The sequence below is a fragment of the Eutrema salsugineum genome, unplaced genomic scaffold (assembly GCF_000478725.1).
Source record: "Eutrema salsugineum unplaced genomic scaffold, Eutsalg1_0 scaffold_10, whole genome shotgun sequence".
In the NCBI taxonomy this organism is placed as follows: Eukaryota; Viridiplantae; Streptophyta; class Magnoliopsida; order Brassicales; family Brassicaceae; genus Eutrema; species Eutrema salsugineum.
This window is the reverse complement of record NW_006256908.1, coordinates 5,714,560-5,740,765: the sequence shown is the minus strand read 5'-3', so window position 1 is coordinate 5,740,765 and position 26,206 is coordinate 5,714,560. Positions and strand designations below refer to the sequence as shown.

At 33.1% G+C, this 26,206-nt stretch overlaps 5 protein-coding genes and 1 non-coding gene across 8 annotated transcripts; 4 read left to right on the top strand and 2 right to left on the bottom strand.

Annotated features, from left to right (window-relative positions):
• The first annotated feature begins 61 nt into the window (after positions 1-61).
• Positions 62-2,633, top strand: LOC18026865 (UDP-xylose transporter 2). Of its 2 annotated transcripts, none has more exons than XM_024148434.1 (10): positions 62-262; positions 364-419; positions 518-678; positions 795-979; positions 1,077-1,144; positions 1,399-1,531; positions 1,645-1,806; positions 1,893-2,165; positions 2,271-2,386; positions 2,467-2,633. In XM_024148434.1, exons 3-9 carry the CDS (start codon positions 558-560, stop codon positions 2,382-2,384), a joined length of 1,056 nt encoding a protein of 351 aa, XP_024004202.1. In that variant the 5' UTR covers positions 62-262; positions 364-419; positions 518-557; the 3' UTR covers positions 2,385-2,386; positions 2,467-2,633. The 2 variants fall into 2 exon arrangements, with proteins under 2 accessions (XP_024004202.1, XP_006410146.1); XM_006410083.2 differs by having other exon boundaries at positions 2,271-2,426; positions 2,503-2,605.
• Positions 2,634-3,882: 1,249 nt separating this feature from the next.
• Positions 3,883-4,860, top strand: LOC18026864 (mitogen-activated protein kinase kinase kinase 3). Its single transcript, XM_006410082.1, has one exon. It carries the CDS (start codon positions 3,883-3,885, stop codon positions 4,858-4,860), a length of 978 nt encoding a protein of 325 aa, XP_006410145.1.
• An 891-nt stretch (positions 4,861-5,751) lies between these two features.
• Positions 5,752-5,822, top strand: TRNAG-GCC. The gene has a single exon. It is a non-coding gene; the product is annotated as a tRNA-Gly (tRNA).
• Positions 5,823-6,019: 197 nt separating this feature from the next.
• LOC18026863 (malonyl CoA-acyl carrier protein transacylase) lies at positions 6,020-8,740 on the bottom strand. 2 transcript variants are annotated; one of them, XM_006410081.2, is made up of 10 exons: positions 8,358-8,737; positions 7,929-8,014; positions 7,780-7,846; positions 7,520-7,662; positions 7,211-7,259; positions 6,985-7,122; positions 6,820-6,900; positions 6,542-6,718; positions 6,361-6,447; positions 6,020-6,266 (listed from the first exon to the last, which is right to left on the bottom strand). In XM_006410081.2, the coding sequence occupies exons 1-10, from the start codon at positions 8,661-8,663 to the stop codon at positions 6,204-6,206; spliced, it is 1,197 nt and encodes a 398-aa protein (XP_006410144.1). In that variant the 5' UTR covers positions 8,664-8,737; the 3' UTR covers positions 6,020-6,203. The 2 variants fall into 2 exon arrangements, with proteins under 2 accessions (XP_006410144.1, XP_024003680.1); XM_024147912.1 differs by lacking the exon at positions 6,020-6,266 and having other exon boundaries at positions 6,389-6,461; positions 6,522-6,718; positions 8,358-8,740.
• A 1,340-nt stretch (positions 8,741-10,080) lies between these two features.
• Positions 10,081-12,458, bottom strand: LOC18026617 (laccase-3). The gene is made up of 5 exons (XM_006410080.2): positions 12,321-12,458; positions 12,043-12,194; positions 11,700-11,944; positions 10,528-11,613; positions 10,081-10,427 (listed from the first exon to the last, which is right to left on the bottom strand). Exons 1-5 carry the CDS (start codon positions 12,417-12,419, stop codon positions 10,297-10,299), a joined length of 1,713 nt encoding a protein of 570 aa, XP_006410143.1. The 5' UTR covers positions 12,420-12,458; the 3' UTR covers positions 10,081-10,296.
• An 8,669-nt stretch (positions 12,459-21,127) lies between these two features.
• On the top strand, positions 21,128-23,154 carry LOC18026616. The gene is made up of 7 exons (XM_006410079.1): positions 21,128-21,262; positions 21,371-21,457; positions 21,743-21,982; positions 22,090-22,248; positions 22,348-22,401; positions 22,525-22,671; positions 22,774-23,154. The coding sequence occupies exons 1-7, from the start codon at positions 21,128-21,130 to the stop codon at positions 23,152-23,154; spliced, it is 1,203 nt and encodes a 400-aa protein (XP_006410142.1).
• The last annotated feature ends 3,052 nt before the right edge of the window (positions 23,155-26,206 follow it).

Below are 26,206 nucleotides of genomic sequence, written 5' to 3'. Positions count from 1 at the left end.
GTCTTCCTTGGCGTTTCCTCTCTCTCTCTCTCTCTCTCTCTCTCTCTCTCTCTCTCTCTCTCTCTCTCTCTCTCTCTCTCTCTCACTATTTTCTGCTGTATGGTGCTGAGTGCTGACCTTCAAATTACTAAAATAGGTTTCTCTATTCACAACACACAAATCATTATGAATCTCTTCTCCTCCGTCGAACCTTGATTTCTCTCTGGCAACTCTAATTCTCTTGAGGTCTCTCTCCATTTCTTTCTCTTCTCCTGAATTTCCGGTAAACAACTTGCTTATCTTCATCTCACATCGGTAGATCTAGGGTTTATGGCTTCTGGATTTTGATAAATCTTCCTTGTTACTATATCTCCATTGTTGTAGCTGAGCTCCTCCTGCTTCGATTCTCTCGCATTTCTCTACAGTTTTGCGCGAATGAGGTTTTCACTTTCTCTGGATCGCTCCTATATAATTTTTCTTGTACGTTAACTGGCTAGTCTTTGATGAATCTTTGTATATATTTGGGTGGTTTCTTTAGGTCATCGTAGATTTTGATTGAAGAGCTGAGAGAGGAAAATATGAGCGAGGGGCAGAAGTTCCCGTTGGGAACAATCAGCGCTTTGAGTTTGTCCGTTGTGTCCTCTGTTTCTATCGTCATCTGTAACAAGGCCCTTATTAGCACCCTTGGCTTCACATTTGGTAAGGCTATATCTCCACAATGAGAAAACTGGTTTCTTGATTGTAGATAGTTGGAATATACAGTGTGGCTTTGAATCTCATAATCTTCTCTGTGTTGCTTTTATTGATCAATCCAGCGACCACTTTGACAAGCTGGCATCTTTTGGTCACGTTCTGTTCACTTCATGTGGCATTGTGGATGAAGTTTTTTGAGCACAAGCCTTTTGATCCCCGAGCTGTGATGGGATTTGGTATATTGAATGGAATATCCATTGGTTTGTTGAATCTCAGCTTGGGTTTTAATTCTGTTGGTTTTTACCAGGTTCATCATTTTTTTTTTCTTGTTGGCCGTTCCACCAGCTGATATCATGTTCTTAACCTCGTTGTTCTAAACATGTCGTCACTTCCCTTGATATCAGATGACAAAACTAGCAATCATCCCCTGTACTGTTTTCTTAGAGACCATATTCTTCAGAAAGAAATTCAGGTTAGCACTCTAATAAGTAGTACATTTGTCTCTCTATGATAATTGGTAGTCTTGGAGATAAATGTATTGTGGTTTGGTTTAGAAATTGCTTGGGGCCATGCTTCTAAGTAGTACGTCTGTCTTCCAGTAGTTTATTTTGGTTCACTGTAGAATGGTTTAGAACCTTAGAAACTTTCCTTTGTTTGATGGTTCCATTAGTTCATCAAACGATTTTCTGGCCAAAACACCTAATGATCCACATATTTCATTTGCAGTCGAAAAATCCAGTTTTCATTAGTCATCCTTCTCCTTGGTGTCGGAATTGCAACCGTAACAGATCTTCAGCTTAATATGCTGGGTTCTGTCTTGTCGCTGCTGGCTGTTATCACTACTTGTGTTGCCCAAATTGTATCCTATACTTATCTTCTATTTCTCTCCTTCCAATACGTCTTGTATTAGCCAGTGGTTCAGCTAAATAGTAGTCCTTGTTCAATTCGTTATCTTTAACCAAAGATATACAGATGACCAATACGATCCAGAAGAAATTCAAGGTTTCATCCACCCAGCTTCTGTATCAGTCTTGCCCATATCAAGCGATCACTCTTTTTGTAACTGGGCCATTTTTAGATGGTCTCTTAACCAACCAGAACGTGTTTGCTTTCAAGTACACCTCTCAAGTCCTGGTGAGAACCAAGCAAGTATTTGTGGAATTGGTCTTCCTTAATTGCTTGAACGTATTTACAAACATATTACCTTTTTTCAAATGCAGTTCTTCATTGTCCTGTCCTGCCTCATATCTGTCTCAGTAAACTTCAGCACGTTTCTCGTCATTGGAAAGACATCTCCAGTCACTTATCAGGTTCTGGGACATCTAAAAACATGCCTAGTGTTAGCATTTGGGTATCTTTTGCTGAAAGACGCTTTTGACTGGCGCAACATTCTTGGTATTGTGGTCGCCGTGGTTGGGATGGTTCTTTATTCTTATTACTGCACACTCGAAACCCAGCAGAAGGCTACAGAAACATCAACTCAATTGCCCCAGGTAAAGAATTCACCTTCTCTTTTTGCCACAAAGTGGAATTCAACTTCATTAGTTCATAATGAAGAGTTGAATTGATGTTGTGGTTGGGGTGGTTCCTTGTCCCAGATGAATGAAAGCGAGAAGGATCCGCTGATTAGTGCGGAAAACGGGAGCGGATTGTTAATAGACAATGGAGTGGCAAAGGCAGATCCTGTGTGGAACTCGAACAAAGATTTTTAAGCGTAAAAGCTGGAGCTGGTTCTCTGAAATCTGCTTTTATCAGTTAGGTTTATGTCTAACTCTTTTTTTTTTTTTGTATCAGATATTCCCACTTGTCAAATTTTTAAATCTCTCGTAGGGAGTAAGAGGAGGAAAACAAAATTTAAATAGCTTCCGTTTCAAAGGAATGGGAAGAGGAGGGAACACTTTTTTGTTGATCCATTTTATATACATATTACCAATTTTGGCTTTATAGATATAATTTTTGTTTGTTGTCTGGTTTCTACTTTCTACTTCTTTTTTTCTGGTTTCTACTTTCTACTTTCTACTTCTATGCATAATAAACTATGAGCAATTTAAGTTCTGTAAGGAGGGTTTTTTTTTCTACTTTTTTGGTGCAACGTTTGTAACGTTGTCTTGTCGTTTGACGTAAAGTTGAAATATGTATATACGGCGATATAGTTAGTCATTTGATTATCAAAGTTGAAATATGTGCAGCGTTTGTAACTTTGTATTGTCGTTTGACTATCACAAATGATTAAACTTTGTATTGTCCTTTTCATGAATTACTTGTTTAGTAAACAATGTAGTTATTCATTTGATTATCAAAGCACCAGCAAATTCCCCCCCCCCCCAAATCCATGAAAATGTAGTACTTTATATGATTTGCAGATTAATGACCCTAACCACTATAACTCTAGCCTGAGTATAACTCTTAACACAATATTGCATCTGCTTTCAGCTCAGTTTGCAAGTCCACAAAGTATACATAACGTCATAAAACTAACTAAGAAAATTAAGAAACCTAATGTATTTCTACCAATTTTTGTTACAACATGGTTTTAAAGGTATTAATTGTTCATCATCCTTAACGGAATCTATTATCAACCACGAGCGCATTAAGTAAAAAACCTTGGTGAAGTTATAATCAAGACATTCATTCAGTTTTTTTGGTATGAAAATTTATTTAGCTATTAATTATCCTCTGTTTTTCCTTTTTTTTAAAAAAATGTTTATTTCATTGATATCTTGATTTAGTGATGTATGATGGCTAAATTTTCCATATATTCCACTGTGATATTCATTTGCTGATCAAATCGCGTTTTCGGATGGAGTTAAAGCAAATAGATTAAATAAAAATATATAGAATATTGATCAGTAAATCAATTTTTACATTTTTTTCCTTTTTCAGATTTGTACATTTTGTTGGGTTCACCTTGAGTTACTGCAATTTTCAGATTATATCTCTCTGTTATACAGTTAATTCTTATATACTATAATAAATCTTGAAATATTCTAATGTGACTTATTTGATAAAAATTAACGAGAGGCACAATAAAATCCACAACGGTACTAATTTGATTTTTTCCTTTTTCTTCCATATCTGAACTTCTCGTTAAAAAGGAAAAAAGGAAAACATGACAGTATATATATATTTGTTCTTTGAGACTTGACACCTTCATCGTAAAAAGCTTGGTGTCTAGGGTTATCAGAAGAATCAGATTGTTGACCTATTGCGATGGCTATGTACTTCGAAAAGTTTCTCGGTAAAGGTTCTTATGGTTCCGTGAGTTTATTCAGAGGAGAACGCGACGGGAAGACAGTTTTGACCGCCCTGAAAACCTCCGAAGATGATCACGCGGAGGCTCTCTTCAGAGAGTTTAAAATCCTGTCTGAATTCAAAGGATGTTCGAGAATCGTCCAGTGCTATTGGGACAGTGTGCACGAAGAGATGTTCGTCAACTACGCACGTGACTCAGAGTACACGATCGCAATGGAGTACGCAGCTGGAGGAAGCTTGAAGAGTTTCATGAAGAGCTTTAAAGACAACAAGTTGCCTGATTATATCATCAGGAAGTTTACTCTTATGCTTCTCGAAGGTTTAGCCACGATCCACGGACACGGCTATGTCCACTGCGATCTCAAACCAGACAACATCCTCGTTTTTCCGAGCTGTGTCAGCAAGAACGGCTGCCGGAGAACCTCTTACGAGTTGAAGATTTCTGATTTCGGATTGTCGAGAAGAGATGGCGACAATAGCTGGTGGCCTCGCCGTCGGTATGCCGGAACACCGATCTATATGTCGCCGGAATCGGTTTCTCACGGCGAGACAGGGAAAGGGCTCGATCTGTGGTCGTTGGGATGTGTTGTGTTGGAGATGTACACTGGAAAGAAACCTTGGTGGCATACAAACTATGACTTGAAGAATCTCAAGAAGTGTTACGAGCCACTGATTCCGAGTGATCTTCCTTTTGATGCAAAGCTCTTTCTCATGACTTGCTTCGCGCCTGACCCACATGAGAGAGAAGACGCATCGACATTGTTGAGGCATCGCTTCTTGGGTGGAGACTTTGTTAAGATCACAGAGCTTCCTGTGAACGCTGATAACCAGAGAAAAATCACTCTCGAAGTGAAGAAGTATTTTAGACAAAAGCTTACGGAGATTAAGAGTATTCGTGTAGCTGAAGTCATGCCTAGCAGGACTATCAAGGCCTAATATTTCTTTTGTTCAATACCCTCTGTTCTTTCTCCATTCATCTAGTTTTATTAAGGGTTTTTTTTTAGTAGAATTATGCATTAGTTTTTGGTCCATGTGTATTTTGACTTTGTCTATAAATTCTAACGAAACATTTTGAGAAGTCATGTTACTATAATTATTTTGAGAAGTCATGTTACTATAATGTATGTGTACAAACTCCTTTGAAGATTATTTCTTTCGTTTACAAAAAGATTATCTAGATCACACTTCAGTTCTTGAACGTTTCCTTTGTTTTTCATAGCTTAACTTCGACATAACAGATTCAAGCCTTGTTTTTTCTGTTCTCTGCTTTTCTTTGCGCTCAATTTACTGATTTATCGAGTCCTAATTGAGATACCTAAAAAAGTTACCTAAAAAAGTTCCTCCTATGTATCATTGTTATCGTGGATATAAGTTTTAGCGGTGTTAAATTTAGTATAAATATAACACAGCCTAACACATAGGGTCAATTAGTTTTTATTAAAACATTATTGACACATTGAGTATATTCCTGCAGTTCAAAAGGAGAAGATTCAAAATACTTGATTTACAAGAGAAAGTCTTTGTCACACATGGTTGAAACATTAAACGAAAAGCAAAATTTTTTTAAATGATTTCATGCATCATACTGAACCAGGTCAAAGCACCATCCATAATTACCCGTCAAAGCCCACACCATAATCCATGATTGCAAAAAAAAAAAAAAACCACATGATTATCATAGCATAAATCTAACGAATATCTACAACAATCAGCTATTCCCATAATTCTCCAAAGTGCGAACAAGATCATTGAAACCCATGTCTAACTCGCATTTGAGTTTCAGATTCGTTTATATAAATAAATAAAAGGAAGAAACGTTAACAATTAGCACCAGTGGTCTAGTGGTAGAATAGTACCCTGCCACGGTACAGACCCGGGTTCGATTCCCGGCTGGTGCATACATGATGAGCAATGATGAAAGTATCTTGAGCTGTGGTGATGAATCTTCGGATATGATATAAACCTCGCTTCTTCTGAGCTCACCTTTGTTTCTTTTTTTTTTGTCAACAATTTTTTCATAGCTTCAAAATAATTAAATACAATCGATTTTAATTGTATTGTGAGGTTTTTATGTGGCTTTCCTCGACTGAAAAAGTGTAAAAAGATATCTCAACATAAATATCGTGCAAAGTGTTACATAAGTATTCGATACAAAACTTTGAATTCTCCAAAACTACTGAAGCACCTGAGAGATTACACAAACATAAAGTTTTTCAATTTACTTATTAGTGAGTGATTCTCAATTCAAATACATTAACAAAATGGCTAGCCAGAGAGTCTCAAGCACTGATGTTCTCGACACTCGCGCTTTTATCTACTCTCTTGAATATTCCTGCAATCACCTGGTGTTTCAAATGCCATGAAACACACAACTTAGAAGATGAAGGAGAAGAGGAAACATCAAGCTATAACGGGTTTACGGAAGCTAGAAAATACCTTTCCAGGTCCCAATTCATAGCTGCTTTTAAGTCCTTTGGACAAGAGTGTCTTTACTGTTGTCTCCCACTGGACTGGAGATGTCACCTGCGGTTTCAACACTCGAGTGTCTTTGTTTTTATCTTTGCGCGCCACAAAACAAGTAATACATATAGTTCTACTGAGTAATTGATTTGTTTACCTGGCGTGCAAGTATCTTCTTGATCGTGTCTGGATCTGCATGAGGCTGTGCATCGACATTAGAGATCACTGGGATCCTCGGACTTCTGATCTCCGTTGCTGCCAATGCAGCTTCTAATCTCGACACTGCTGGTTCCATGAAACTTGTGTGGAATGCACCTGCAACAGCTAGACGAACCTACAAGAGCCAACCAACAACAATTCATGTTTCTCTTAGACTCTCAAGTAAGACACAGCTTAACACAAGATAGTGGAATTAGAGAGAGAGAGAGAGCATACAGTCAGTCGAGCCTTGAAAGACTTAGCTTTGGCTTCAACAGCTTCGATTCCTTTAAGACCTCCAGATACTGCATAATTACCCTGTAATAACAAACCCCGTAATGGAATGTGAAAAGGATTATATACAAGACTAGAATGCAGAAGACTCATGGAGGACATATATACCGGACATAAGTAATTTGCGATCTGGACTTTGTCAGCTTCATCTACTTCTTGATTTGCTGCATCACACAAGTGCTGAACCTTTTCCGAGTCCAATCCTATGATACTAACCATAGCGCTCTTAGCTGCATCTGCAGCAGCCTAAAATGACATTTCATTAAAAAACTATGTGTCATTAAACAGCTTCTCCTTTAAGTTTACAGGGGAAAAAAGAACATAAAATCCTAACCTGCATGGCTTCTCCTCTTAGTTTTACAAGCTTTAGCCCATCCTCGAAACTTGAAAGTAAAAACAATAAAAGAGAAGAAAAAACAAACAAGCATTAAGGTTAAGGTTCACACAGATATAAATGAAAAGGAGTAAAACGTTTAAGATAACATTTGAAATTCTGTGCCACCATCTTTTAATTAATGATAATAATTTCGGCTGTTAACAAACCGAAAACTACAAGAAAAGCGGATTTTGAGTGATTTATTTACAAGCAAACAGATGGATCAAGTAGTAACCTCAAAGAATTAGTGTTGTATGATTAACTAACCTGAAGGCTCCAGCAAATGCAAGAGCAGTGTACTCTCCCAAACTGAGACCGCAAGTCACATCAACAGAGTTAATTATTTGTTCACCGCCTTCACGAACACGGAGTAATTCAACTGCTGCTAGGCTTGTGACGTAAATAGCAGGCTGAGAAAACGACAAGCCAAGAACTTAGACACCGTTCCAAAGTATTCGATTCTCCTATATCTAGGAGACAAAAGAAAGAAGATCATGAGATCTTAACGTGTCTCAAACCAAAGATACCTGGCTTATGACTGTGGAATCAAGCTTCTCTTTTGGTCCATTAACACAAATGTCAAGAAGATCATACCTGAAAAAAGCCACCTTTATGGTTATATTCATTTACTAAATGAAGAAAAAACAAACAAATGGTTTCAAGCAAAGGAAGATACCCCAAGATATCATTAGCTTTCTTATACAACTCTTCAGCTGCTGCAACACTCTGAGCCTCTTTCCCCATCCCTACTGCTTGTGCTCCCTGAGATATATATATATATTGCAAAATCATTACACTACAATTTTCAGGATTACAAGTGTCTGATTTTCTTCGCATTTTATCTTAATTGAAACGAATTTCTGAGGTATTTACAAGCAAAGCAATGTGACATCATGCTTAGGACCTCACATTGCAATTACAATCAGACTAATCTGTAAATGTGGAACCTTGGACAAGATTTTCAATTTTGGCATTGCAAAAATTCTAAAGTCTGTGCCTTTCGAAATTTCCTAAACTGAGTCGAAATCAATATACATTTTCATATCAGAATCCACATTATCAATGATCTGAAAACCCAGAATTATGATTAGTATTCGGATATTACCTGACCGGGAAACAGAAAAGCAGAGGTGGGTTTGTAATCGGCGAACAAAGTGTCGTTGACGGTAGTCTGAGATCCAGCGGAGACGCTCATGGAAACCCTAGATCGGCTGATATTCTTGACGGGTAAGCAGAGGGAGGAGGCATTTCTGGAGGAGGAGCAGAGGTTGTTGAGAGATACGGAAGGGAGGAGCAAGGAAGAGGCGGCGGCGGCCATGGCGGTGGCGGCGGCGGAGGAGGGAAGAGTGCGCAGGATAAGAGAAAGAGCCGGAGGAGTGCGTAGGATAGTACGGTGAAGCAGTGAGCGCATTCAGAGAAGAGAAAGGAGTATCCTTTTTTAAAAATGCTTTAAGACGGAGTTAACGAAGATGATGGTAGATGAAGGAAGTTGAGAGTATCAAACCCAACCGTTTCTGTACCCAAAAAATATATATATATATATTTTCCTTGCAGGAAATGTTTTTTTCTTAAAAGTATGTACGAAAATCTGAATATTGTTGACAAAAATTATTGAATTAGATCAATTTTCCGCGACTAATTATAAAACGTTAAATTTAGTAGATTAGCTATGTGTTTTAATATATAGCTAAATCACTTATACAAACATGAAAACGTAAATTTTTAATATTTTTGAATACTCTTTGAATGGTAAAAATAGAGTAATTATGTTTTTAAAACGTGATTCCTGAAGAAGTGATAGACGCTCGCAGCTGAAATTACATGCTTTCTCTAACATGAGAGGCATTTCCACACACTTTTTCACATAAACATATGTTAGTTAATACTCTGACCATGGGATTTTTTTTTTTTTTTTTTTTGGTTCAAAAGCCATGGATTATTTATAATTTGAAACCAAGTTAGAGAAAGGTGTCTTTTTGTCTTGTTGTCTTGCTCCTTCCTATTTTCTGTCATTCATTTTGGTAATGCAAAAAAGAACTAATTAAATAGGGACTGTGAAATATCAAGTAAATTTGTACATACAAGTATTCAGTGTTGCTTGCAGGAACCAACTATCTAATTAGCATCAGCTTACTTGAGGATGGTATAGAGGCCTCCATTATTTATTTGGAGAATCTTTATTATGCAAGTAAATTCCTCATCTGCTGGATACATTGCATGTGATCAATGAATCTTCCTCAAAAGGGAAATTTCAGTGATACTAAGTAATATGTGGAGAGAAACAGAATAAAGTATGTCGAATCTCACTTCTTCTTATTCTTTTTACACAAATTAAGTTTTGGTTTTGGTTGCACATGCATGATTCTTAGCATAAGTTTTAGCAAGAGGACAGATGTATATAATCGAGTTGGGAAAGCTTATAATTGCGTCATACATGATATCAAACAATAATTGTGATTAATTCCTTATTCCGCTAAATGTTTTATTTTTTGTTAAACGGTTTGGTTCCGCTAAATGTTGTGTAAAAACCTTAGTTTTTGTTTGTGCAGCTTTAGTTGTTTGTTGAGGTTTAGTTTGGAATATGCTATTTAATTTGTTTTGCCGAGGTTTAGTTTAGTTTGGAATTGCTAACGTGCTTTTGTTAGTTTCTCTGCTTTCTATCACACAGAGTTGCAATTGGTCAAGATCAAGTTAAGTGGTTTTTGTTTGGTTTAGATGGGTTTAGTGTTTTTTACCCGGACTAAACACGTTTTAATTGTTTTAGTTATATAAAAAAAAAAATCATTGTGATTTGTGAAAGTCGATAGAAGAAGGATGATTATCAAATTGCAACACAAGATTTAATAGGTAAATTTTCCAATCGGAAAAATCGATACACTCTATTACGAGGAAACCAAAAGATGAACCACTCTCAGTAGAGCAGTTTGAATTGTCCATCTTTTTAACCACATCACATATCAAAGACCCACAAAGCCTTTTTGATTGAAATAAAACAAACAAAAAAAAGACAACCCCATAAATCTTTAGATCCAACGGCAGAAGATTTAGCATCTTGGAAGATCCAATGGTGGAGCTTGCACAGACTGTAGCTGTCCTCGTCCGTTCTCAACCAAGAAAACCATCGCCAAACCCCATCCCAAATGTGAATCAATGTGACAGTGCATAAACCATGCTCCTGCATTACACAAAAACATATTATATGTCAACAATATTCGTTTTTGATTTTGAGGTTACATACTTATATCGCTTAGTTTAAGATTAATTAAATTAATTACCTGGATTATCAGCCACAAACCGGATTGCAACCCAACCACCTGGAGGTGTACCAATGGTGTTCCTCTCCGGTGGGTCAAACAGGTTAAACCTAGCCGGGTCAGTTCTCGGGTTAAAGTTCCCAAAACCCGACCCAACAACGTAGAATTGGTACCCGTGTAGATGCATAGGATGATTCTCAGGCGTGACAATGCTCGTGTCTTGAAACACAATCTGAACATTAGCTTTGTACTTAAGCTTGTAAACTTTGGTTCCCTTTACGGGTTGCCATAGCCCGCGACTTACGTTACCAGTGTAATCAAATTGCACCGGTGGAAAAGGCGGGAAATCCGTCGTGAAGATTCCAGGCATGCCTTGGTAATAAGCCTGCATGATGGAGTTTCTTCGTGGAAGCACAAAGGACTGATTATTAATGCTGGCCGCGAACCGGGTTCCATTAGGACCCTGGCAACGCGGACTGTTCGGGTTGGTGCAGTTGATTAGCCCTAGCCCTACCGTGAGAAAGAGGTTATCATCGACCTGGAGCGGTACTGGAGCTCGTTTCCAGTACCGCAGACGGTTGGTGAAAGCGGTTGCGGTTGCGGTATCGTTGAACCCTGGAAGAACCGGGAAAACTGGAGCGATCTGGCCACGGCCGCGGCCTCGTCGAGTGGGAGCGTTGACGTACTCCAAGATAGCGGTCGTTGTTGTGTTGTCGAACGGGGCGTTTGCGCTATTGTAGGCGCGGGCTGCCATGTAGTAGCGGCCGGGACGCTGGTTTGCGGTGAGGAGGACGTTAGTGGTTTGGCCAGGACCAATCATGATGACACTTGTGGTGAATGGTTTGGTGTAGGCGGAATCGGTTTCCACAACTGTGAGCTGGTGGTTAGCGACCGAGAAGAAGAGCTCTTGGTTCAACGCAGCGTTGATAACACGGAGCTGGACCGTCTCACCAGGGAAAATAGGGAAACGGGTGGTCTCGGCCCGAGAGCACCGGTAGAGATCACCTGGTTGACCGTTGATTGTATAAGCGTCTGAGACATTAGGTGCTGCTCCTGTGAACTGTGCTAGCCTCAAAACGTCCATTGGGTTTCTGTCCCACCATTCCCCTGTTTCCCATCGCAAATATGTTTAAAGTTTTATGTTTGATCATAAAAATTAGAATATAAAGTGATCAAAGGTTATGGTTTCTTACCGAGAAGAATTGGAATGTCACGTTTGGGCATAGAGAAGGGATAAGGAGAACCGAGACGAGGGTAAATGATGAGAGCACCGTAGACAGTGGCTCTGAGCCATTTGCTATGAGCGTGCCACCAAAGTGTACCTTCTTGACCCTCAATTGTGAATCTGTAAGTGTAGCTTTGACCTGGACGGATCGGGCACTGTGTTATGTACTCTGGACCATCAGCCCACGGATTCCTCAGCTGTCTGATTCCATGCCTGTCTCCCAAAAAACAGAGCAAAACAGAGTATAAAAACAGAACAGAACAGAACAGAACATTGTTTGTTGATTTTGGTGATAGTGTCTATTTAATTACCAGTGGATGCTAATGTTGTAACGAGCTCTGTTAATGACAGTGATTGCGAGCGAGTCACCGTTCCTGACCTCGAGATTTGGACCGGGGAACTGACCGTTCACGGTGATGCTTTGGTGAGTCCTGCACAGCCTCTTCACTGGTTTTGGCTGGATCTAGAGTCATCCACAAAGAGAAAAACAAACAAAAAAATCGCCGATTAAACTTACATCAAGCACATTCATTCATTAACGCAAAGAACATACAAAGAAGCTATAATGTAATGAGATTAGTTAGCTTACCACGAATTCACGGACGTGAAGCTCAGCGGAAGCAAATAAAGCGAAGTAAGCAAGAAGGGCGATCAAGGATACAAAAAAGAATCGACTGAGAGACTCCATTAATGCTGTATTGTGAAGCTATGTGTTGGAGATGTGTTGTGTGAGTTTAGGGGAAGGAGATGAGTGGTATTTATATTTGCACCAGGCGGGGAAACAACAGAGCTTTTTGTGAATTCGTTAGCAATTTGTCAAAATTTTATAGTATTTTTTTGACTAAAGTGGACCTATCATTTGGTTTGGAGTCAGCAGGAGGGAGAAAAACAACACAATGGGTTTAGTTGATTTGGTCTACCCACTGGACTTATTTGGTACTAGGATGCTCTAATTATTATCAAAGATTCTTTTTAGTTTGTTTGCTGTAATTATATACATATGACTATGGATTAAGTTGGGGAATCGCCATGCAATATGCATTTGTGTCATATGACTCCGTCAAAATTTTGAAAGTAATTTAGACTTAAAACATAAACAAAATTCTCCTTTAAGTTTTAGGGTTACTGCTGCCTCCAATTAGTGACTAATCAAATGGAAGAAGTTCGTCCAAAAGAAAAAGTTAAAGAAGATACGTAGGTTAATGTTCTTCTCACTCTCGCATTTGTCAAAAGTTAATTAGAAAAGAAAAACACATATAACGAACTGCGTAGTTGTTAGCTTAACTATATTGACTCCAAGGGATCATAGCGGCTTGTATGATTTAATCCAAGTCTTCATGTTCATTTTTTTCCCTACTACTTCTATTGATTTTCATTTTTTTAGTGACTTCCGTGTACGTAGTTTTTACTATCTTTAGTGTTCTAACAATCAGTGTAAAACAAAGTGGCTCTTGCTCTAGATTTCCTTAAGAAAATTGGCAACCCTAATTCGAGTCCACATGAAAGGAGGATTGTTCTTGACGAGAATATACTAAAAGTTGTCTCCGAGCCCACAGAAACTAGGACATAGACTCGCGTATGTGACAAAAAAAAAAAAAGAAAAAAAAGAGTTGACAGTCGTTTTGGCAACACTTACATACTAGGCGTTTGTATAGGTAGAGCTTAGATGCCAATATCTCTAAACTGTGAAGATTAATTTATTAGACGTTATAAGATTAATTTAGATGGATCTACGTATTGGGCAGATTTAGGTGGTTGTTATCAATTATCATTTAGTTCACAATTTTTATTGTTTTTTCTTCGAGTTTAATTTGTTACTCTCCAGTGATGTAGAATACAAATTTCCAAATTTAATTCCATTCATGGTTATCAAATATGATCATGTATTGTTTAATTTAAACTGAAATTGATTGGATGAATATCTTTATATTGATATCCAATATTATTCATAATATGTTTAAACTCATGATCAATATAACCTGTTGATCAAATTCAGATTTTAATGCAACCTAAATTTTGAGTTTATGTTTATTACATAAATGTCTAAACCGCAAAAAATAAACAAAAACATGTTTAGACCGCCTATAATCACCTAAACCCTGATAAAACAGGCCATGCACTAAACGTTCTATACACAGCATTTGGGAAATGTCTGCTCAATGTCTAACACTTATTTATCAATTAAAAATCCGTATAACTTGGGAAATGATGTGTGGTTACAGGAACCAAACTTGGTTACACTTTCCATATACGTACTATTAACATCTGTTGATAAGTTCCATGTAGAATTCCTTTAGGGATAATATAGAAAAAAGCTTTTTGACTAACCCCATGAAATGATCCATGTTAAACATGGAACTTCTACCAGCGAATATAGAAGAATCCTAATCAGTTGCAGCTGGTAGATATGGACGCAAAGAATAAAAAAAGTATCTAAAAGATTATGGAATTTGTTTCTAAAATTGACAATAACCAGCCAATGAAATGTGAAGATTAAAATAAGAAAGAAGTGGTTCGATGGGAGTTGAAATTTGTGATATGGATTTGGTAAAGAAATACATAACTAAGCAACTAACCTTTACCGATTTTGTTATTTTAAAATAAAGTTAGTTGACCTTTTCAATCGTTCCAAATACACACCTCTTCCTTATTCTAATTTTTTAATAGATAAAAAGTATATTTCGACTAAAAAAAAGGGATAAAAAGTCGATCAACGTCTTCAGTTAAAATTTGAGAAAAATAGGATTATGTTAACGTTTAAAATTTTGTACTTTCAGATACACAAAAATGACTACTTATTTTATTAGTAAAGAATTGTTTAGAAGCCCATGTTTCAAGTTGTTAAAACAGGAGCTCATATATACAGTTTGGCTATTTTTCAACGTCGATTAAAATAGTCAGGAGTTTAACGACGATTAAACTACTACATATACTGTACCAACTAAAATGTGTTAGTTGCATTTAATTCACACCCAAAACAAATAGACCTCGTATCGAATTAGGTTAGCAATAAATTGACATATTTGGTGATAATGGGACTTTATATGTGATCAGAATCATGTCGCTTTATTTTATTTTTATTTTCGAAGTTCAATGGGTCGAGGCTAGCGGATATATATGCAATTCCTTCGGATTTATAGACTCAGTCGAACTATATTTATGATGTTTTAAAAAAAAAAAAATTTACCTTATAATTCCTTTTATGGTTACTTGTAGACTGCTAATAGACTTATAGTTAAGAATTTTTGGCTACTGTACGATTTCATGGGTCTCTTTTTTTTTTTGTTCACTTTTTTAGAGCATACGTTAGGGTTAATGCTTACTTAAGTTTTGACCTATACCTAGTATATACATCCATTCAGCTTATACAATTTCTTAGATCCGAAAACGCTAATAGTTGCTCAATCCGTGAATAACGTGAATCATCTCTCTTTCATGAAAAGCTAAAACTTAAAAACGAGTGTGAAAAGTTGAGGTTTTTTTTTTTGCAGGTGAACGTTTGAATAAGGAGATATAACTGTATAAGATACAGTATAAGATATAAGCATTAACCCTCGTATAAGGAGACAACAATTTCAATAAAAAAAAATATTAGCTATATAAGGAGATATAACTGTATAAGATACAACAAAGTACACTCGTATAAGGAGACAACAATTTGAATAAAAAAAAATATTAGCTATATAAGGAGATATAACTGTATAAGATACAACAAAGTACTACTCAGGACTTTCCATAGCAAATTAGCAATGCTCATATTCAAGAAATATTCGATAATTACTGACAAAGTTTCATTTTGGTAGAAAAACGATCGTGATCTTTTATGAGTTTATGTACCAACTTTGAAACATTTATATGATGACGCAAACATAAAACCTAAAGACATTACATATATGGAACCTAGATGTCAATAACATTCGCACTTTACTCTCCGTACTGAGTGGATAATCTTTGCAGGGTACTAAAGAAAAGTACTATTCGAGTTGGAAATTTAGAATTAAAAAATCAAATTAAATTTAAATATTATTCGATATTTTGAAGGTTTGTCAGATTTCACATATGTTACCAATTACTGAGCTTGCCGGGATATTGGGCGATATGTGAAAATGACCATACCGAAAATTTGAAAATTATGAAAGTCTAGATTATATATTAATATCCATCAATATTTTAGTTTAGAAAATTTATCCTTAATTACCTCTAAATATATTATTATATTTATATTTATATTTATCTTAGTTTAGAAATTTTGTCTCTAGTTTATCTCTATAAGAATGCAATTTGTACAATATTTTTATGAAATCTAATAATAATTTTCTTAAACATTTTTATATTTTTACTCTCATCAATCAATCACCACTATCGTTTGCTTTGCTTTTCTTGGCATTAGCCACCAGCGATATAAATATACATATAATTATGTTTGTTTTGTTCTTGTTTTGTTATTCAATTGATGAATCATATCTTATTATATGCAGCGAATATGTTAATGAAAGTAAATATGTTACGAAAATATTTGTTCAATCTCATAAACACAATTTGCTTAATTTTAAGTGAATATATATGATGCATGTTATATGTCAACATCTTTACAAAGTCTCTTATGATGTCATGTGGATTTTCCTGGCACGGGAGCTAGCTTTAAGATAGAAACAACGTGTACCGTTAAATCGTTAATTTAAAGATTATGAAATTTGCTGACTGTCCAAAATAGGATCTTGCACACGCGATTAAATATAAAGCAACGTGTATTATCGACTGTGGATATCTCCAATATCTAAGCTAAAGTCTTTATTATTATCCTCTTAGTTTATCGTTATACCATCAGGTTCTTCCCCCTTAAACACGATCTCGTCTCATATATTTTGTTTGTAACTACGAAATCTAGTTAGCTGTATGTTAACCTTTTCAGAATCTACAATTCTTTTTTTCTTCTTCTTATTCTTAAATGTAGAATTCAACGTAAATTCCAGTTCAGATCTGCTTTGGTGTTTTGTCTTTTTCGAACAATTAATTAAATTACCATACTAATTTATAGTTCGAACATATATCTTCGTCATCCTATATAATCAATTTAATTCCTATGCTCATTTATATAAATCTTGGTAGTAGCATAAACTATCATCTATTCTATTAAAATAGAAGCACTTTTAGTGCCTGTTTCTAAACACATCTAAATTTTTTTAAAATATTTTATTTTATATTATATTAAATTTCAAAATTTGGATTTTAATTTAGATATTGTTAGATTTCTTTAAATATAGGTTATATTTAATTTAAATTTCAAATTATTCGAAATTTTTTTAATTAATTTTAATTATGAAAATTTAGATTCAATTTAATTTAAAATTAAAAAAATTATAAATATATTTATTACGAAAATTTAGATAATTATTTTAGTTACTTGAGAATTCTTTGAATACAGATTAGATTTAATTTAAAATTTTTAATTTAAATAAAATTTTCATAATAACACAAATAGTAAATGAATAATTTATTGTATTTTATCATACTCAATCAGTCTAAAGTATAAAATATTCAATATTGATAAATATTTATATTATACAATAATATGATAGAGCAAGTTAGAGTTATGTATTTATAATTACATTCTTATTCGGATTAGTTTGTCAAAACATGTAAAATATTAAAAAATAATTTGAGATGATTAAACGGACCGGTTAGCCAATTCATAGATATGTAGATTGTTTATGTGTAAATCTAAATTTACATAATAACAAAGTTTATAATTAATATTATATCAACATATATTTAATTAACTCATATCCTTATTCTAATAATATAGAAATTTATTTTATTTAAAGTTAAAATATGATAACAAAATTCTTGATTTGAAAAGAAATAAATAATAAAATGAAATTTTATTAAAAAATTTATATTAGAAATAAAAATGAAAAATTCTCGTGCGGATGCACGGGATTAGAATCTATTGTTGTATTAAACTTACAGGTTTATCGACGAAATATAAAATTATTCATTACATATACACCACTAAATTCAAATTTACATCGCTAATAGTGTATAGGTTTGAATAATGATAGCGGACAGTAACGATGAGCATCAGTGTTAATTAAAAAAGAAAACCTATAAAAAGTCACTAAGAATCATCTGTTGGCATAAACGTTGACAAAATCAATGACTCATTTCTCTTAACTACTAGTTACAGTTTGTTCGAAAATTGATTTTCATAAAAACAGAGACCAAATAAATACTCTTAGAAGTATATAATCCAGAACTATTTAACCTCCGTAGTCCGTACGTACATATCTTTAGATGGTTCACCCCATACAAGCTCATTATTTACATATTCTTTTTCTTTTCTTTACATATTCTTAAACATAACAAAATGTAGAATGGAAATTTTGTAATTAGAGCTGGAGAATAGACTGATTCATTGAACCGTTTGACCAAAAAATGACAGCTATGTCTACATATGTTTTTTTTTTTAATGTTATCTCACTTGTATTATAGAGATAATCAACCATATATTAGATATTAATCGGTTCTCTTGTTAGAATTGATCTATTACACAGTACAATTATAGTTGCCCCTACATACGGTAGATTTGGTCTATACAATGCAGTATACGATCTGTTTTATTAAATAAGTGTTATTTTGACACTTTGCACACAGTTTAATAAAACATATTAAAAAATTAATAATATCTTTAAAATATAATATGACTCTTGAAATTTTTCATTAGATCTGAAATTAAATTATATATTTTTTACTAAAATTTGCATTTGAAAATGTAAAACGATACTTATAATGAAACAAGAAAAAAAAAATATTAAACGACATTAATTGTAAAATAGAGGGAATATTAATTATTAACGAATAATTATGAAAATATTATTTTGATTCTGGAAAATTGTTTGCTTGCATAAACTGGTTAGAAACCATATATATTAAAAAAAAAATCATGCTCACTTCTGTCTTGGACTAATTTTAAACAATAACACCATTTAACTCTTTTTCGCTGACCGACAAAAATTGATGATATGTGATTTATGATCCACTGTGATTGGAAGTGTTGTCCAATTGAGGCAGAAGACAGACTTGACTCACGTTCTTCAATTAATTGACCATTTTTATTTTCATAGTTAGTTAAGTTTCAATCATAAGTTAACACCCCAAAAAAAAAATTGGTGGCGGGCACGAGGCTTATTCATTTATACTATTAGAAAATACTACTTACAAGAACATTTTTTTTTTAAAAAAAAAATGAACGCTAATTTCTTAATTTAATCAATTTCAGCGCCGCTTGTACGTAGTCGGTGCCCAAACCTCCGTGCTACGAAGCTTCCCCATTCGTCCTTAATCCATTTTTATATTGGGGCATTAATCATTTGTAGAATGAGTATATCAAAACCTTAAGCATTATTAAATTCATATCTAGTATAAATTATTATCAAGGGGAAGTTAACGCCTCGAGAGTCATAATTTAATCAACGTAGTCCTGAAAATGGGAGAATCATGAGCACAATAGCTAGATTCCGACTTGTACAATTTGGTACATGCATGACTTTCTATCTCATAGTAATAGCGTCATAATTAACATCGAATATAACGTACTACTATTGTACATGTTCAAAGATTAAACTTTTGTCTTTCCAAGATGAGACATGTGATAAAAAAGATTTCTTGTTTTTTTTTAAATTAGAAAACGAGGACAAAACCAAAAAAAAAAATTTAACAGATTCTTCAAATAATGAATCTTCTTCAAATAATTAATTTTTAATGATATTTATGTACTATTCTGTTATTGTTTAAGATAAATAGAAAAGTTTCTTCTTATGAATGTTTTTTTTTCGGTTCGTCTTATTAATTTTATAGTAACTATTATAGCTTAATATTTCTTCTGTTCAGAATTATTTGATGTTTTTTTACACAGATTAAAGATGCATTTAATTTTTATTTTTTCTACACTAAAAATATTATTTATAATTCATTTAAATATCAGTAAGTCAATAAGAAAACAATCTGCAGAATATAAAAGGTCAAAACAATAAAAATTTATTAAATTTTACATTTGAAAAGTGAGAACATCAAATAATTCTGAACAAAAAAACCTCCTAAAACATCAAATAATTTTGAACAGAGGGAATAGTGTTTAATTTGATTTTGATTCGGTTCCAGTTCATTGCATAAGTGCTAGTGGCACTTGAATACGAATAATGTATGTAAGGTCTAAAAATCAGATTAGGAAAAAAAATCTATAAATGTCAATTACCAGAAAAGTATCATTAGCAAGTAGCAACACTGTAATCAAGCACCTTATTTGCTGGACAAATATGAATGAAGAAGAAAACTCAAAACCCATAAGGTCTTATCATTTGAATATTGACAATCAAAATTCACAGTATTTTGCCTATTTGTGAATCCTATTGTATCAAGAAAGCTCATTACTTATTTTTTTTTTTTTGGACAAAAGAAAGCTCATTACTTATATCTGCTCAATTAATGAGTTTTTGTATTGGGGTTGGCTTGCTAGACATGTGTATTGGAATTCTGACCTCCAACGATTTCCCTTTGTCATCAAGCACACATCCGTTGCATGTAATCGAGTGGAAGATGTTTTGAGTTTTGAATGTCTCAGTTTCAGATTTTGGATCTTTTGCAGATCGTTATCGCCTAATCTATATTTTTGCAGTATTTTCGAAGATACCTTTGTTGGCCATCTACAGAATTTAGGATCTTCTTGCGTGTTCTTACTTTTTTGCCCGCACTTCGCTATGATGTTTAACGTTTTGTGGAAAATATGTGTCGTTTGTCAAAAAGTTAAGGCTAACAATCAAATTATTGTAATGCTAATCTTTTTCGTCCACATCATGTCCACAATTCACCTAGGTATCCTTTATAATAACATAATTCACTTATCAAAATCCAACACTGTTTAATATATTCTTCTTTACCCACATCTGTAAAAATCTATATGACTCCATTAATTATATCACTTTTATGTGTATATTTTGAATTAAAACAATATATTTTAAGCAATAATACAAACTTTACTTGGATCTTATCAAACTTTAAAATTAAGAGTGTTTGCTTTAAATTAGTGACAAGATTTGGAGAGAAATTAGGTAACTCACAATAACGTAAAAGTGAATTAATTAAATGGCAAGAAGACAATAATTATATTTAGTTATTTTGATTCGATCTTTATTTCATTTAATTGAAGCGTATTTTTTCTCTACACCTTTTTGTACAAAATGTACTCATTCAATTAACATCAAATACAGTATTTGTACTATTTTTTTTACATGACCTTTCTTTAGTATATATAAGTGATGGAATTTGATTTTCAAGGAACAAGAACAACGTTATTAACTTTTAAACATATAAATTTTTTTTTTTTTCATGATCAATTGGATGACGGTGACTTTCGTGCTCAACATCTTAATCATAGCGGCGATAGTCACCGGAGGAGAGTTTTCTGATATTCCTGATGTTGAAATAGATCGACTCTTGAAAAAACTCAACAAACCTGCTCTTAAATCCATCAAGGTTGGCTAATATATGGTTTTATATGAGACTAAGTTCAAATAGCTACATCTTTTTTATTTATGGTATGTTTTAATTCCTACTTGCTTTTGATTTGTAATTTGTGTGTAGAGTCCAAATGGAGATATAATAGATTGTGTTCATCTGAAAAATCATCCAATTTATGATCATCCTTTATTCAAAAACCACACTATTCAGGTTTGATTTTTTATATTTTTTTAGATTTTTGTTATAATTATTATTACACTTTTTAACATTAAAATATTAAACTTTGTGTTTATAATTTGACAAAATCCAAAACCATAATTTGATAATATTTGAGATAGATCTAAAATTGTTGAAAATATTTCTCAAAATCAGCACTCAACTCAAACTTATATTAATAGATCAAGACCGTTATATGTGATTGGAATAACTATTTTTGGGTTTTTGTTTCTTATGTTTAATCTACTATATTATTGTGTATTAGTTTTTGTATTGTAGATGAGACCAAGTTCTTATCTTGAAAGATGGAATAATGAGTCTTCAAATATGGAGAAGAAGAGTATGGTGAATCAAATGTGGACAAGAAACGGACACTGTCCAAAAAATAGTATTCCGATAAGAAGAACGAAAAAAGAAGATATTTTACGAGCAGGATCAATCGAAAGATATTTTAAAAAATATCCCAACAACATTCCTCGCCATAATCCTGCTAATTCTTATGATAACTACACACATGAGGTGCATTATATAAGTATTTAATAAGCATTAAACCATCGTTATTTTTCTTATTTACATGTATATATGGGCTTTTTTATAATTTTGTATGTGTGTGTTTACATATATAGTATGCCATACTCAAAGTAGATGGTAAATTTCATGGAGCTCAAGCAGTCATAAATGTATGGAAACCTTATGTACAAACGCCAAAAGAATTTAGCCTAACACAAACGTGGCTTGCAGCGGGCCCTTATGAAGAAACTAACACTATAGAATTTGGATGGCAGGTCTTATTTTTTTTTCTTTTCTTGTAGCTACATTTTGTATAAATAAATAATTATATTTTTATCTTTTATATTTTATGGTTTTTCATTGTTATTAATTAGGTTTACCCAGGACGTTATGGTGATGACAACCTTAGAATCTTTATTTACTGGACTGTAAGTTAATGTCTATACTATTATTGTAATTTTTTCTATATTTTATATAAATATGTATATGCAGATCGATAAGAGTTTTTTTTTGTTATTTTTTGGTGTATATGTTTGTTAACTTGGAAACAGTCGGATGGGTACAACAAAAAAGGCTGCTACAACCTTGACTGTCCAGGTTTTGTTCAGGTCAACGGAAAATTTTCTTTAGGTGAAACTGTTTTTCCCGTTTCCATCATCGATGGTAAACAATATAATGTTCCCGTAACTATATTCAAGGTCAGTATAATATGGACTCTCATATGCCATATAAATGCAATGCACATATTCTTATAATATGGTATTTTAAGATTGAAACTCTAGTTTTTATATTATATATAGGATCCCCGTTCAGGTCACTGGTGGTTAAAACTTGCTTACCATATGCTTATCGGGTATTGGCCTTCTACTTTGTTCAACCATCTTGGAAATGGTGCCACCGAAATTAATTGGGGAGGCGAAATAATAAATTTTAATGAGAATTCACAACATACAACAACGACAATGGGGAGTGGACGTTTTGCAAAGGAAGGATTTCGAAGAGCTAGTTATTTCAGAGATATTCAGACATTTGATGAAGATAATAATTGGGAACCAATCGATGGAGCTTATTCATACATGACAGATGAGAATTGTTACAGTTTACAGCTTGACTATGAGGAAATTGGATGGGGAGATTACTTTTTCTATGGTGGTCCTGGTAGAAATCAGAAATGTGTATGATTTACATATAAACATATTATTGATGCAACTATGTGAGTCATCTATATATCATTTACCACCGTTATATAATGTGTATGTGATGGTGCAAATAAATTTCATGAGATCATTTCACTCTTAATTACAATCATTATATATAACACAATCGAAAATCGTCACAAGGATTTAAAAAGCTTATTGGATCATGTGTTTTAATTTATTTATTTTATATCAGTATCTTGATTAGTTATTGTTCTATCACCCTTTTTTTTCCTCTACTCCACTATTACATCACATGTGGCTAGTTTGGAAGGGACGGAAAGTTCGACAACACCAAAACCGGTAAGGCCGGAGAACATAAAAACAATAAATGGTTTATAGATTCTTCATTGTCACCACAGCGGGGACAACGCTTGTCAGAATCCATGTGACAGTAAGTGAAGTTCTGGCAGGTAACAATGCATTCTGATAAAGATTACAATATAAAATGTTTCATCTATCACTTCAAACTTATAATATGAAATTAAAAAACTAAGTGTTATTTAAAAAACTACATATATGTAACCCTTGTATATATGGTGTATATATGGACACCAGTTATAATCATTCTGTTTCAAAATATAAATCGTTTAGGTTTTTTACATATATTTAAAAAATTCTATTTTACCTTTTATTAATATATTATATATGATGCTCACACTAATTGATTAGCTATAAAAATAGAGATACCAATAAAAATTTTAAAAACATTTGTATTAAAAATTAAAAAGTACTTATATTTTGAAACAAAAATCAATCTCAAAACAAATTATATTTTGAAAGAGATAAAAAAAAAATCTAGACTAATTACTTTCACGCACGCAGCAATAGTGTATTATCCAATAATGATACTGGTTTAGATTTTGTTTTTTCCCTCAGACTGGACCCACAAACTATATAATAGCTGCGTGAAAGTCTTTAGATTATGGAATACTCAAAAGGAATATCAGCGAAGAATGTGTTCTTATAAAATTGTAGTCTGCATTATTGTTAGGCAGTTTTGGACAGCTCTTCTTCTTATTTTTTTTTTCCTATTTTCAATGTTATTTTTTTTTTCCTATTTTTAATGTTATTTTTTTTTCTCTCGAAGTGCTCGGTTTATAGTTTCAAATTCATTGACCAATGACGGAAGCAAAACCTTAACAGTATAGATTCAAATAAAAATAATATTTTTACAAAACTATTCGCAAATATCGCCGTATGTCAGTTTTCTCACCGTAATGGCACACTGCTAGCTGGGCTTGTCCATTGTCTGTCGAGATTTTTAATGAATTACGACATAAATGTTCAAATCTATTTATTATTATTAAAAATAATTAAGTATTCTTCTGAAAAAAAATCAAATTCATTTTACAGAAATATATAGAAGCCCTTCTAAGTTCTAACGAATTACTTTTCTGTGTCACAATTTTTTACAGTTAAAATCGAAATACCAGACAGAAAATGTAATCTAAACATTGTCTTAGCCTTTTTCACACAAAAAAAATCTAAACATTGTATCTTTTTTCTTTGTTTGTACCATAATCATACATACGCATACACATTTACACATATGCATACTTTCTCAAGGATAAATTGCATACATATTTTTAGTCTACAGCATGTATGCTTTGAACTTTACAACTAAGTTTCAGTCATTTTTGATGACCAATGATGTTTTTTCTTGGCTTTCTCTAATCAACCCGTCTTTTCTTGTAAGAAACCACTGCAATCATGAAGATGCAATAATATGAAGGTCCGCAATTATTTGTAACGAAATCATTATCAGATAATACACTATTGCAAGGCCGAATCTCAGGAATACCAGATGAAATATTAGTTTCTAACCCCAAATATTTTTCAGAGGTAATAGAAATGAATATTTGCCCCCCAAATTGCAAATATATATATATATATATATATATATATATTAGTATTTCTATTAAATTTTTTTCTGGTTCCCAAATTCTTAGATCCGACAATCAATAGTACTTCCTAGTTACTAACGTTATGTTGCAAGTTTATATATATATTTGCAGGTTTATGGTTTATTTGTTAAACATTTTTAAGATTTAATTTTTTTACTAATATCTTATAATCTGTGATTTCTTTTCCAATTCACTTTCTTTAACAAATACATAATTATTGTTTTCTTACAAAAAAAAAACAACGTGAATCAAAAATTTTGTGACCTTAAGTTTTTAGTGAGCTGATTTTTTTTTTAGATCATTGTTGATTCATTCATTTTCAGGAACTTTGCCATGTTGGAGGCTGTTATCATATTTGGACTGTACTTTTAACCTAATTTCTTACTTTCACATCTATTTACTTTTACCCAATAACTTATCATAAGCTGGCATTTTAGTTATCAACAAACACTCAATATTCTGAGAAACACTTTCTTATGGTTTAATACTAAAATCATGAAAAAAAAACCACTAAGTTTTTTTAAAAAATTAAGCAAACTATTTCTTCTTCTTCCACCCTCTTCTTCTTCTTCCATTATTTACATGTTATATAATTATGCGATCCATATTTTTTATTATTAAAAAGTCAACATTGAATTTAGTGAAAATCTTAAAAGGTTAAAAAATAAGAGATAATTCTTATTTAGAAAATATATAAATTAACTATGTTTTATATACTGTACTCAATATATCTATATACTCAAATTAATAATCAACTTATGTAAAGTGATGTGTATTAATGTTTTAATTTGATTGGTTCAGATTTTAAACAAGGTGTTATCACCAAAATCATTGAAAAAGCTTATGTGTCAATTATATGAAAAAATTTAGTGTTTTTATTGTATTGAATTGTATTAATTACTTAGTCGTTTGGTATTAAAAAGACAAGATCATTCTAAAATTTTATTTCTTTCTGAAATATCTTATATCTAAAAAATGCTAACTCTCTCCATATGAGTGAAACATCATCAATTTTGATGATATAAGAATGATATGTGTCACATTTTTTTTTTAAAAAATTAATTAATAAATTTTAATATTAAATTTTAAACCACTCAAAGAAAATGAAAATTTTTTTTTAATTAATTACT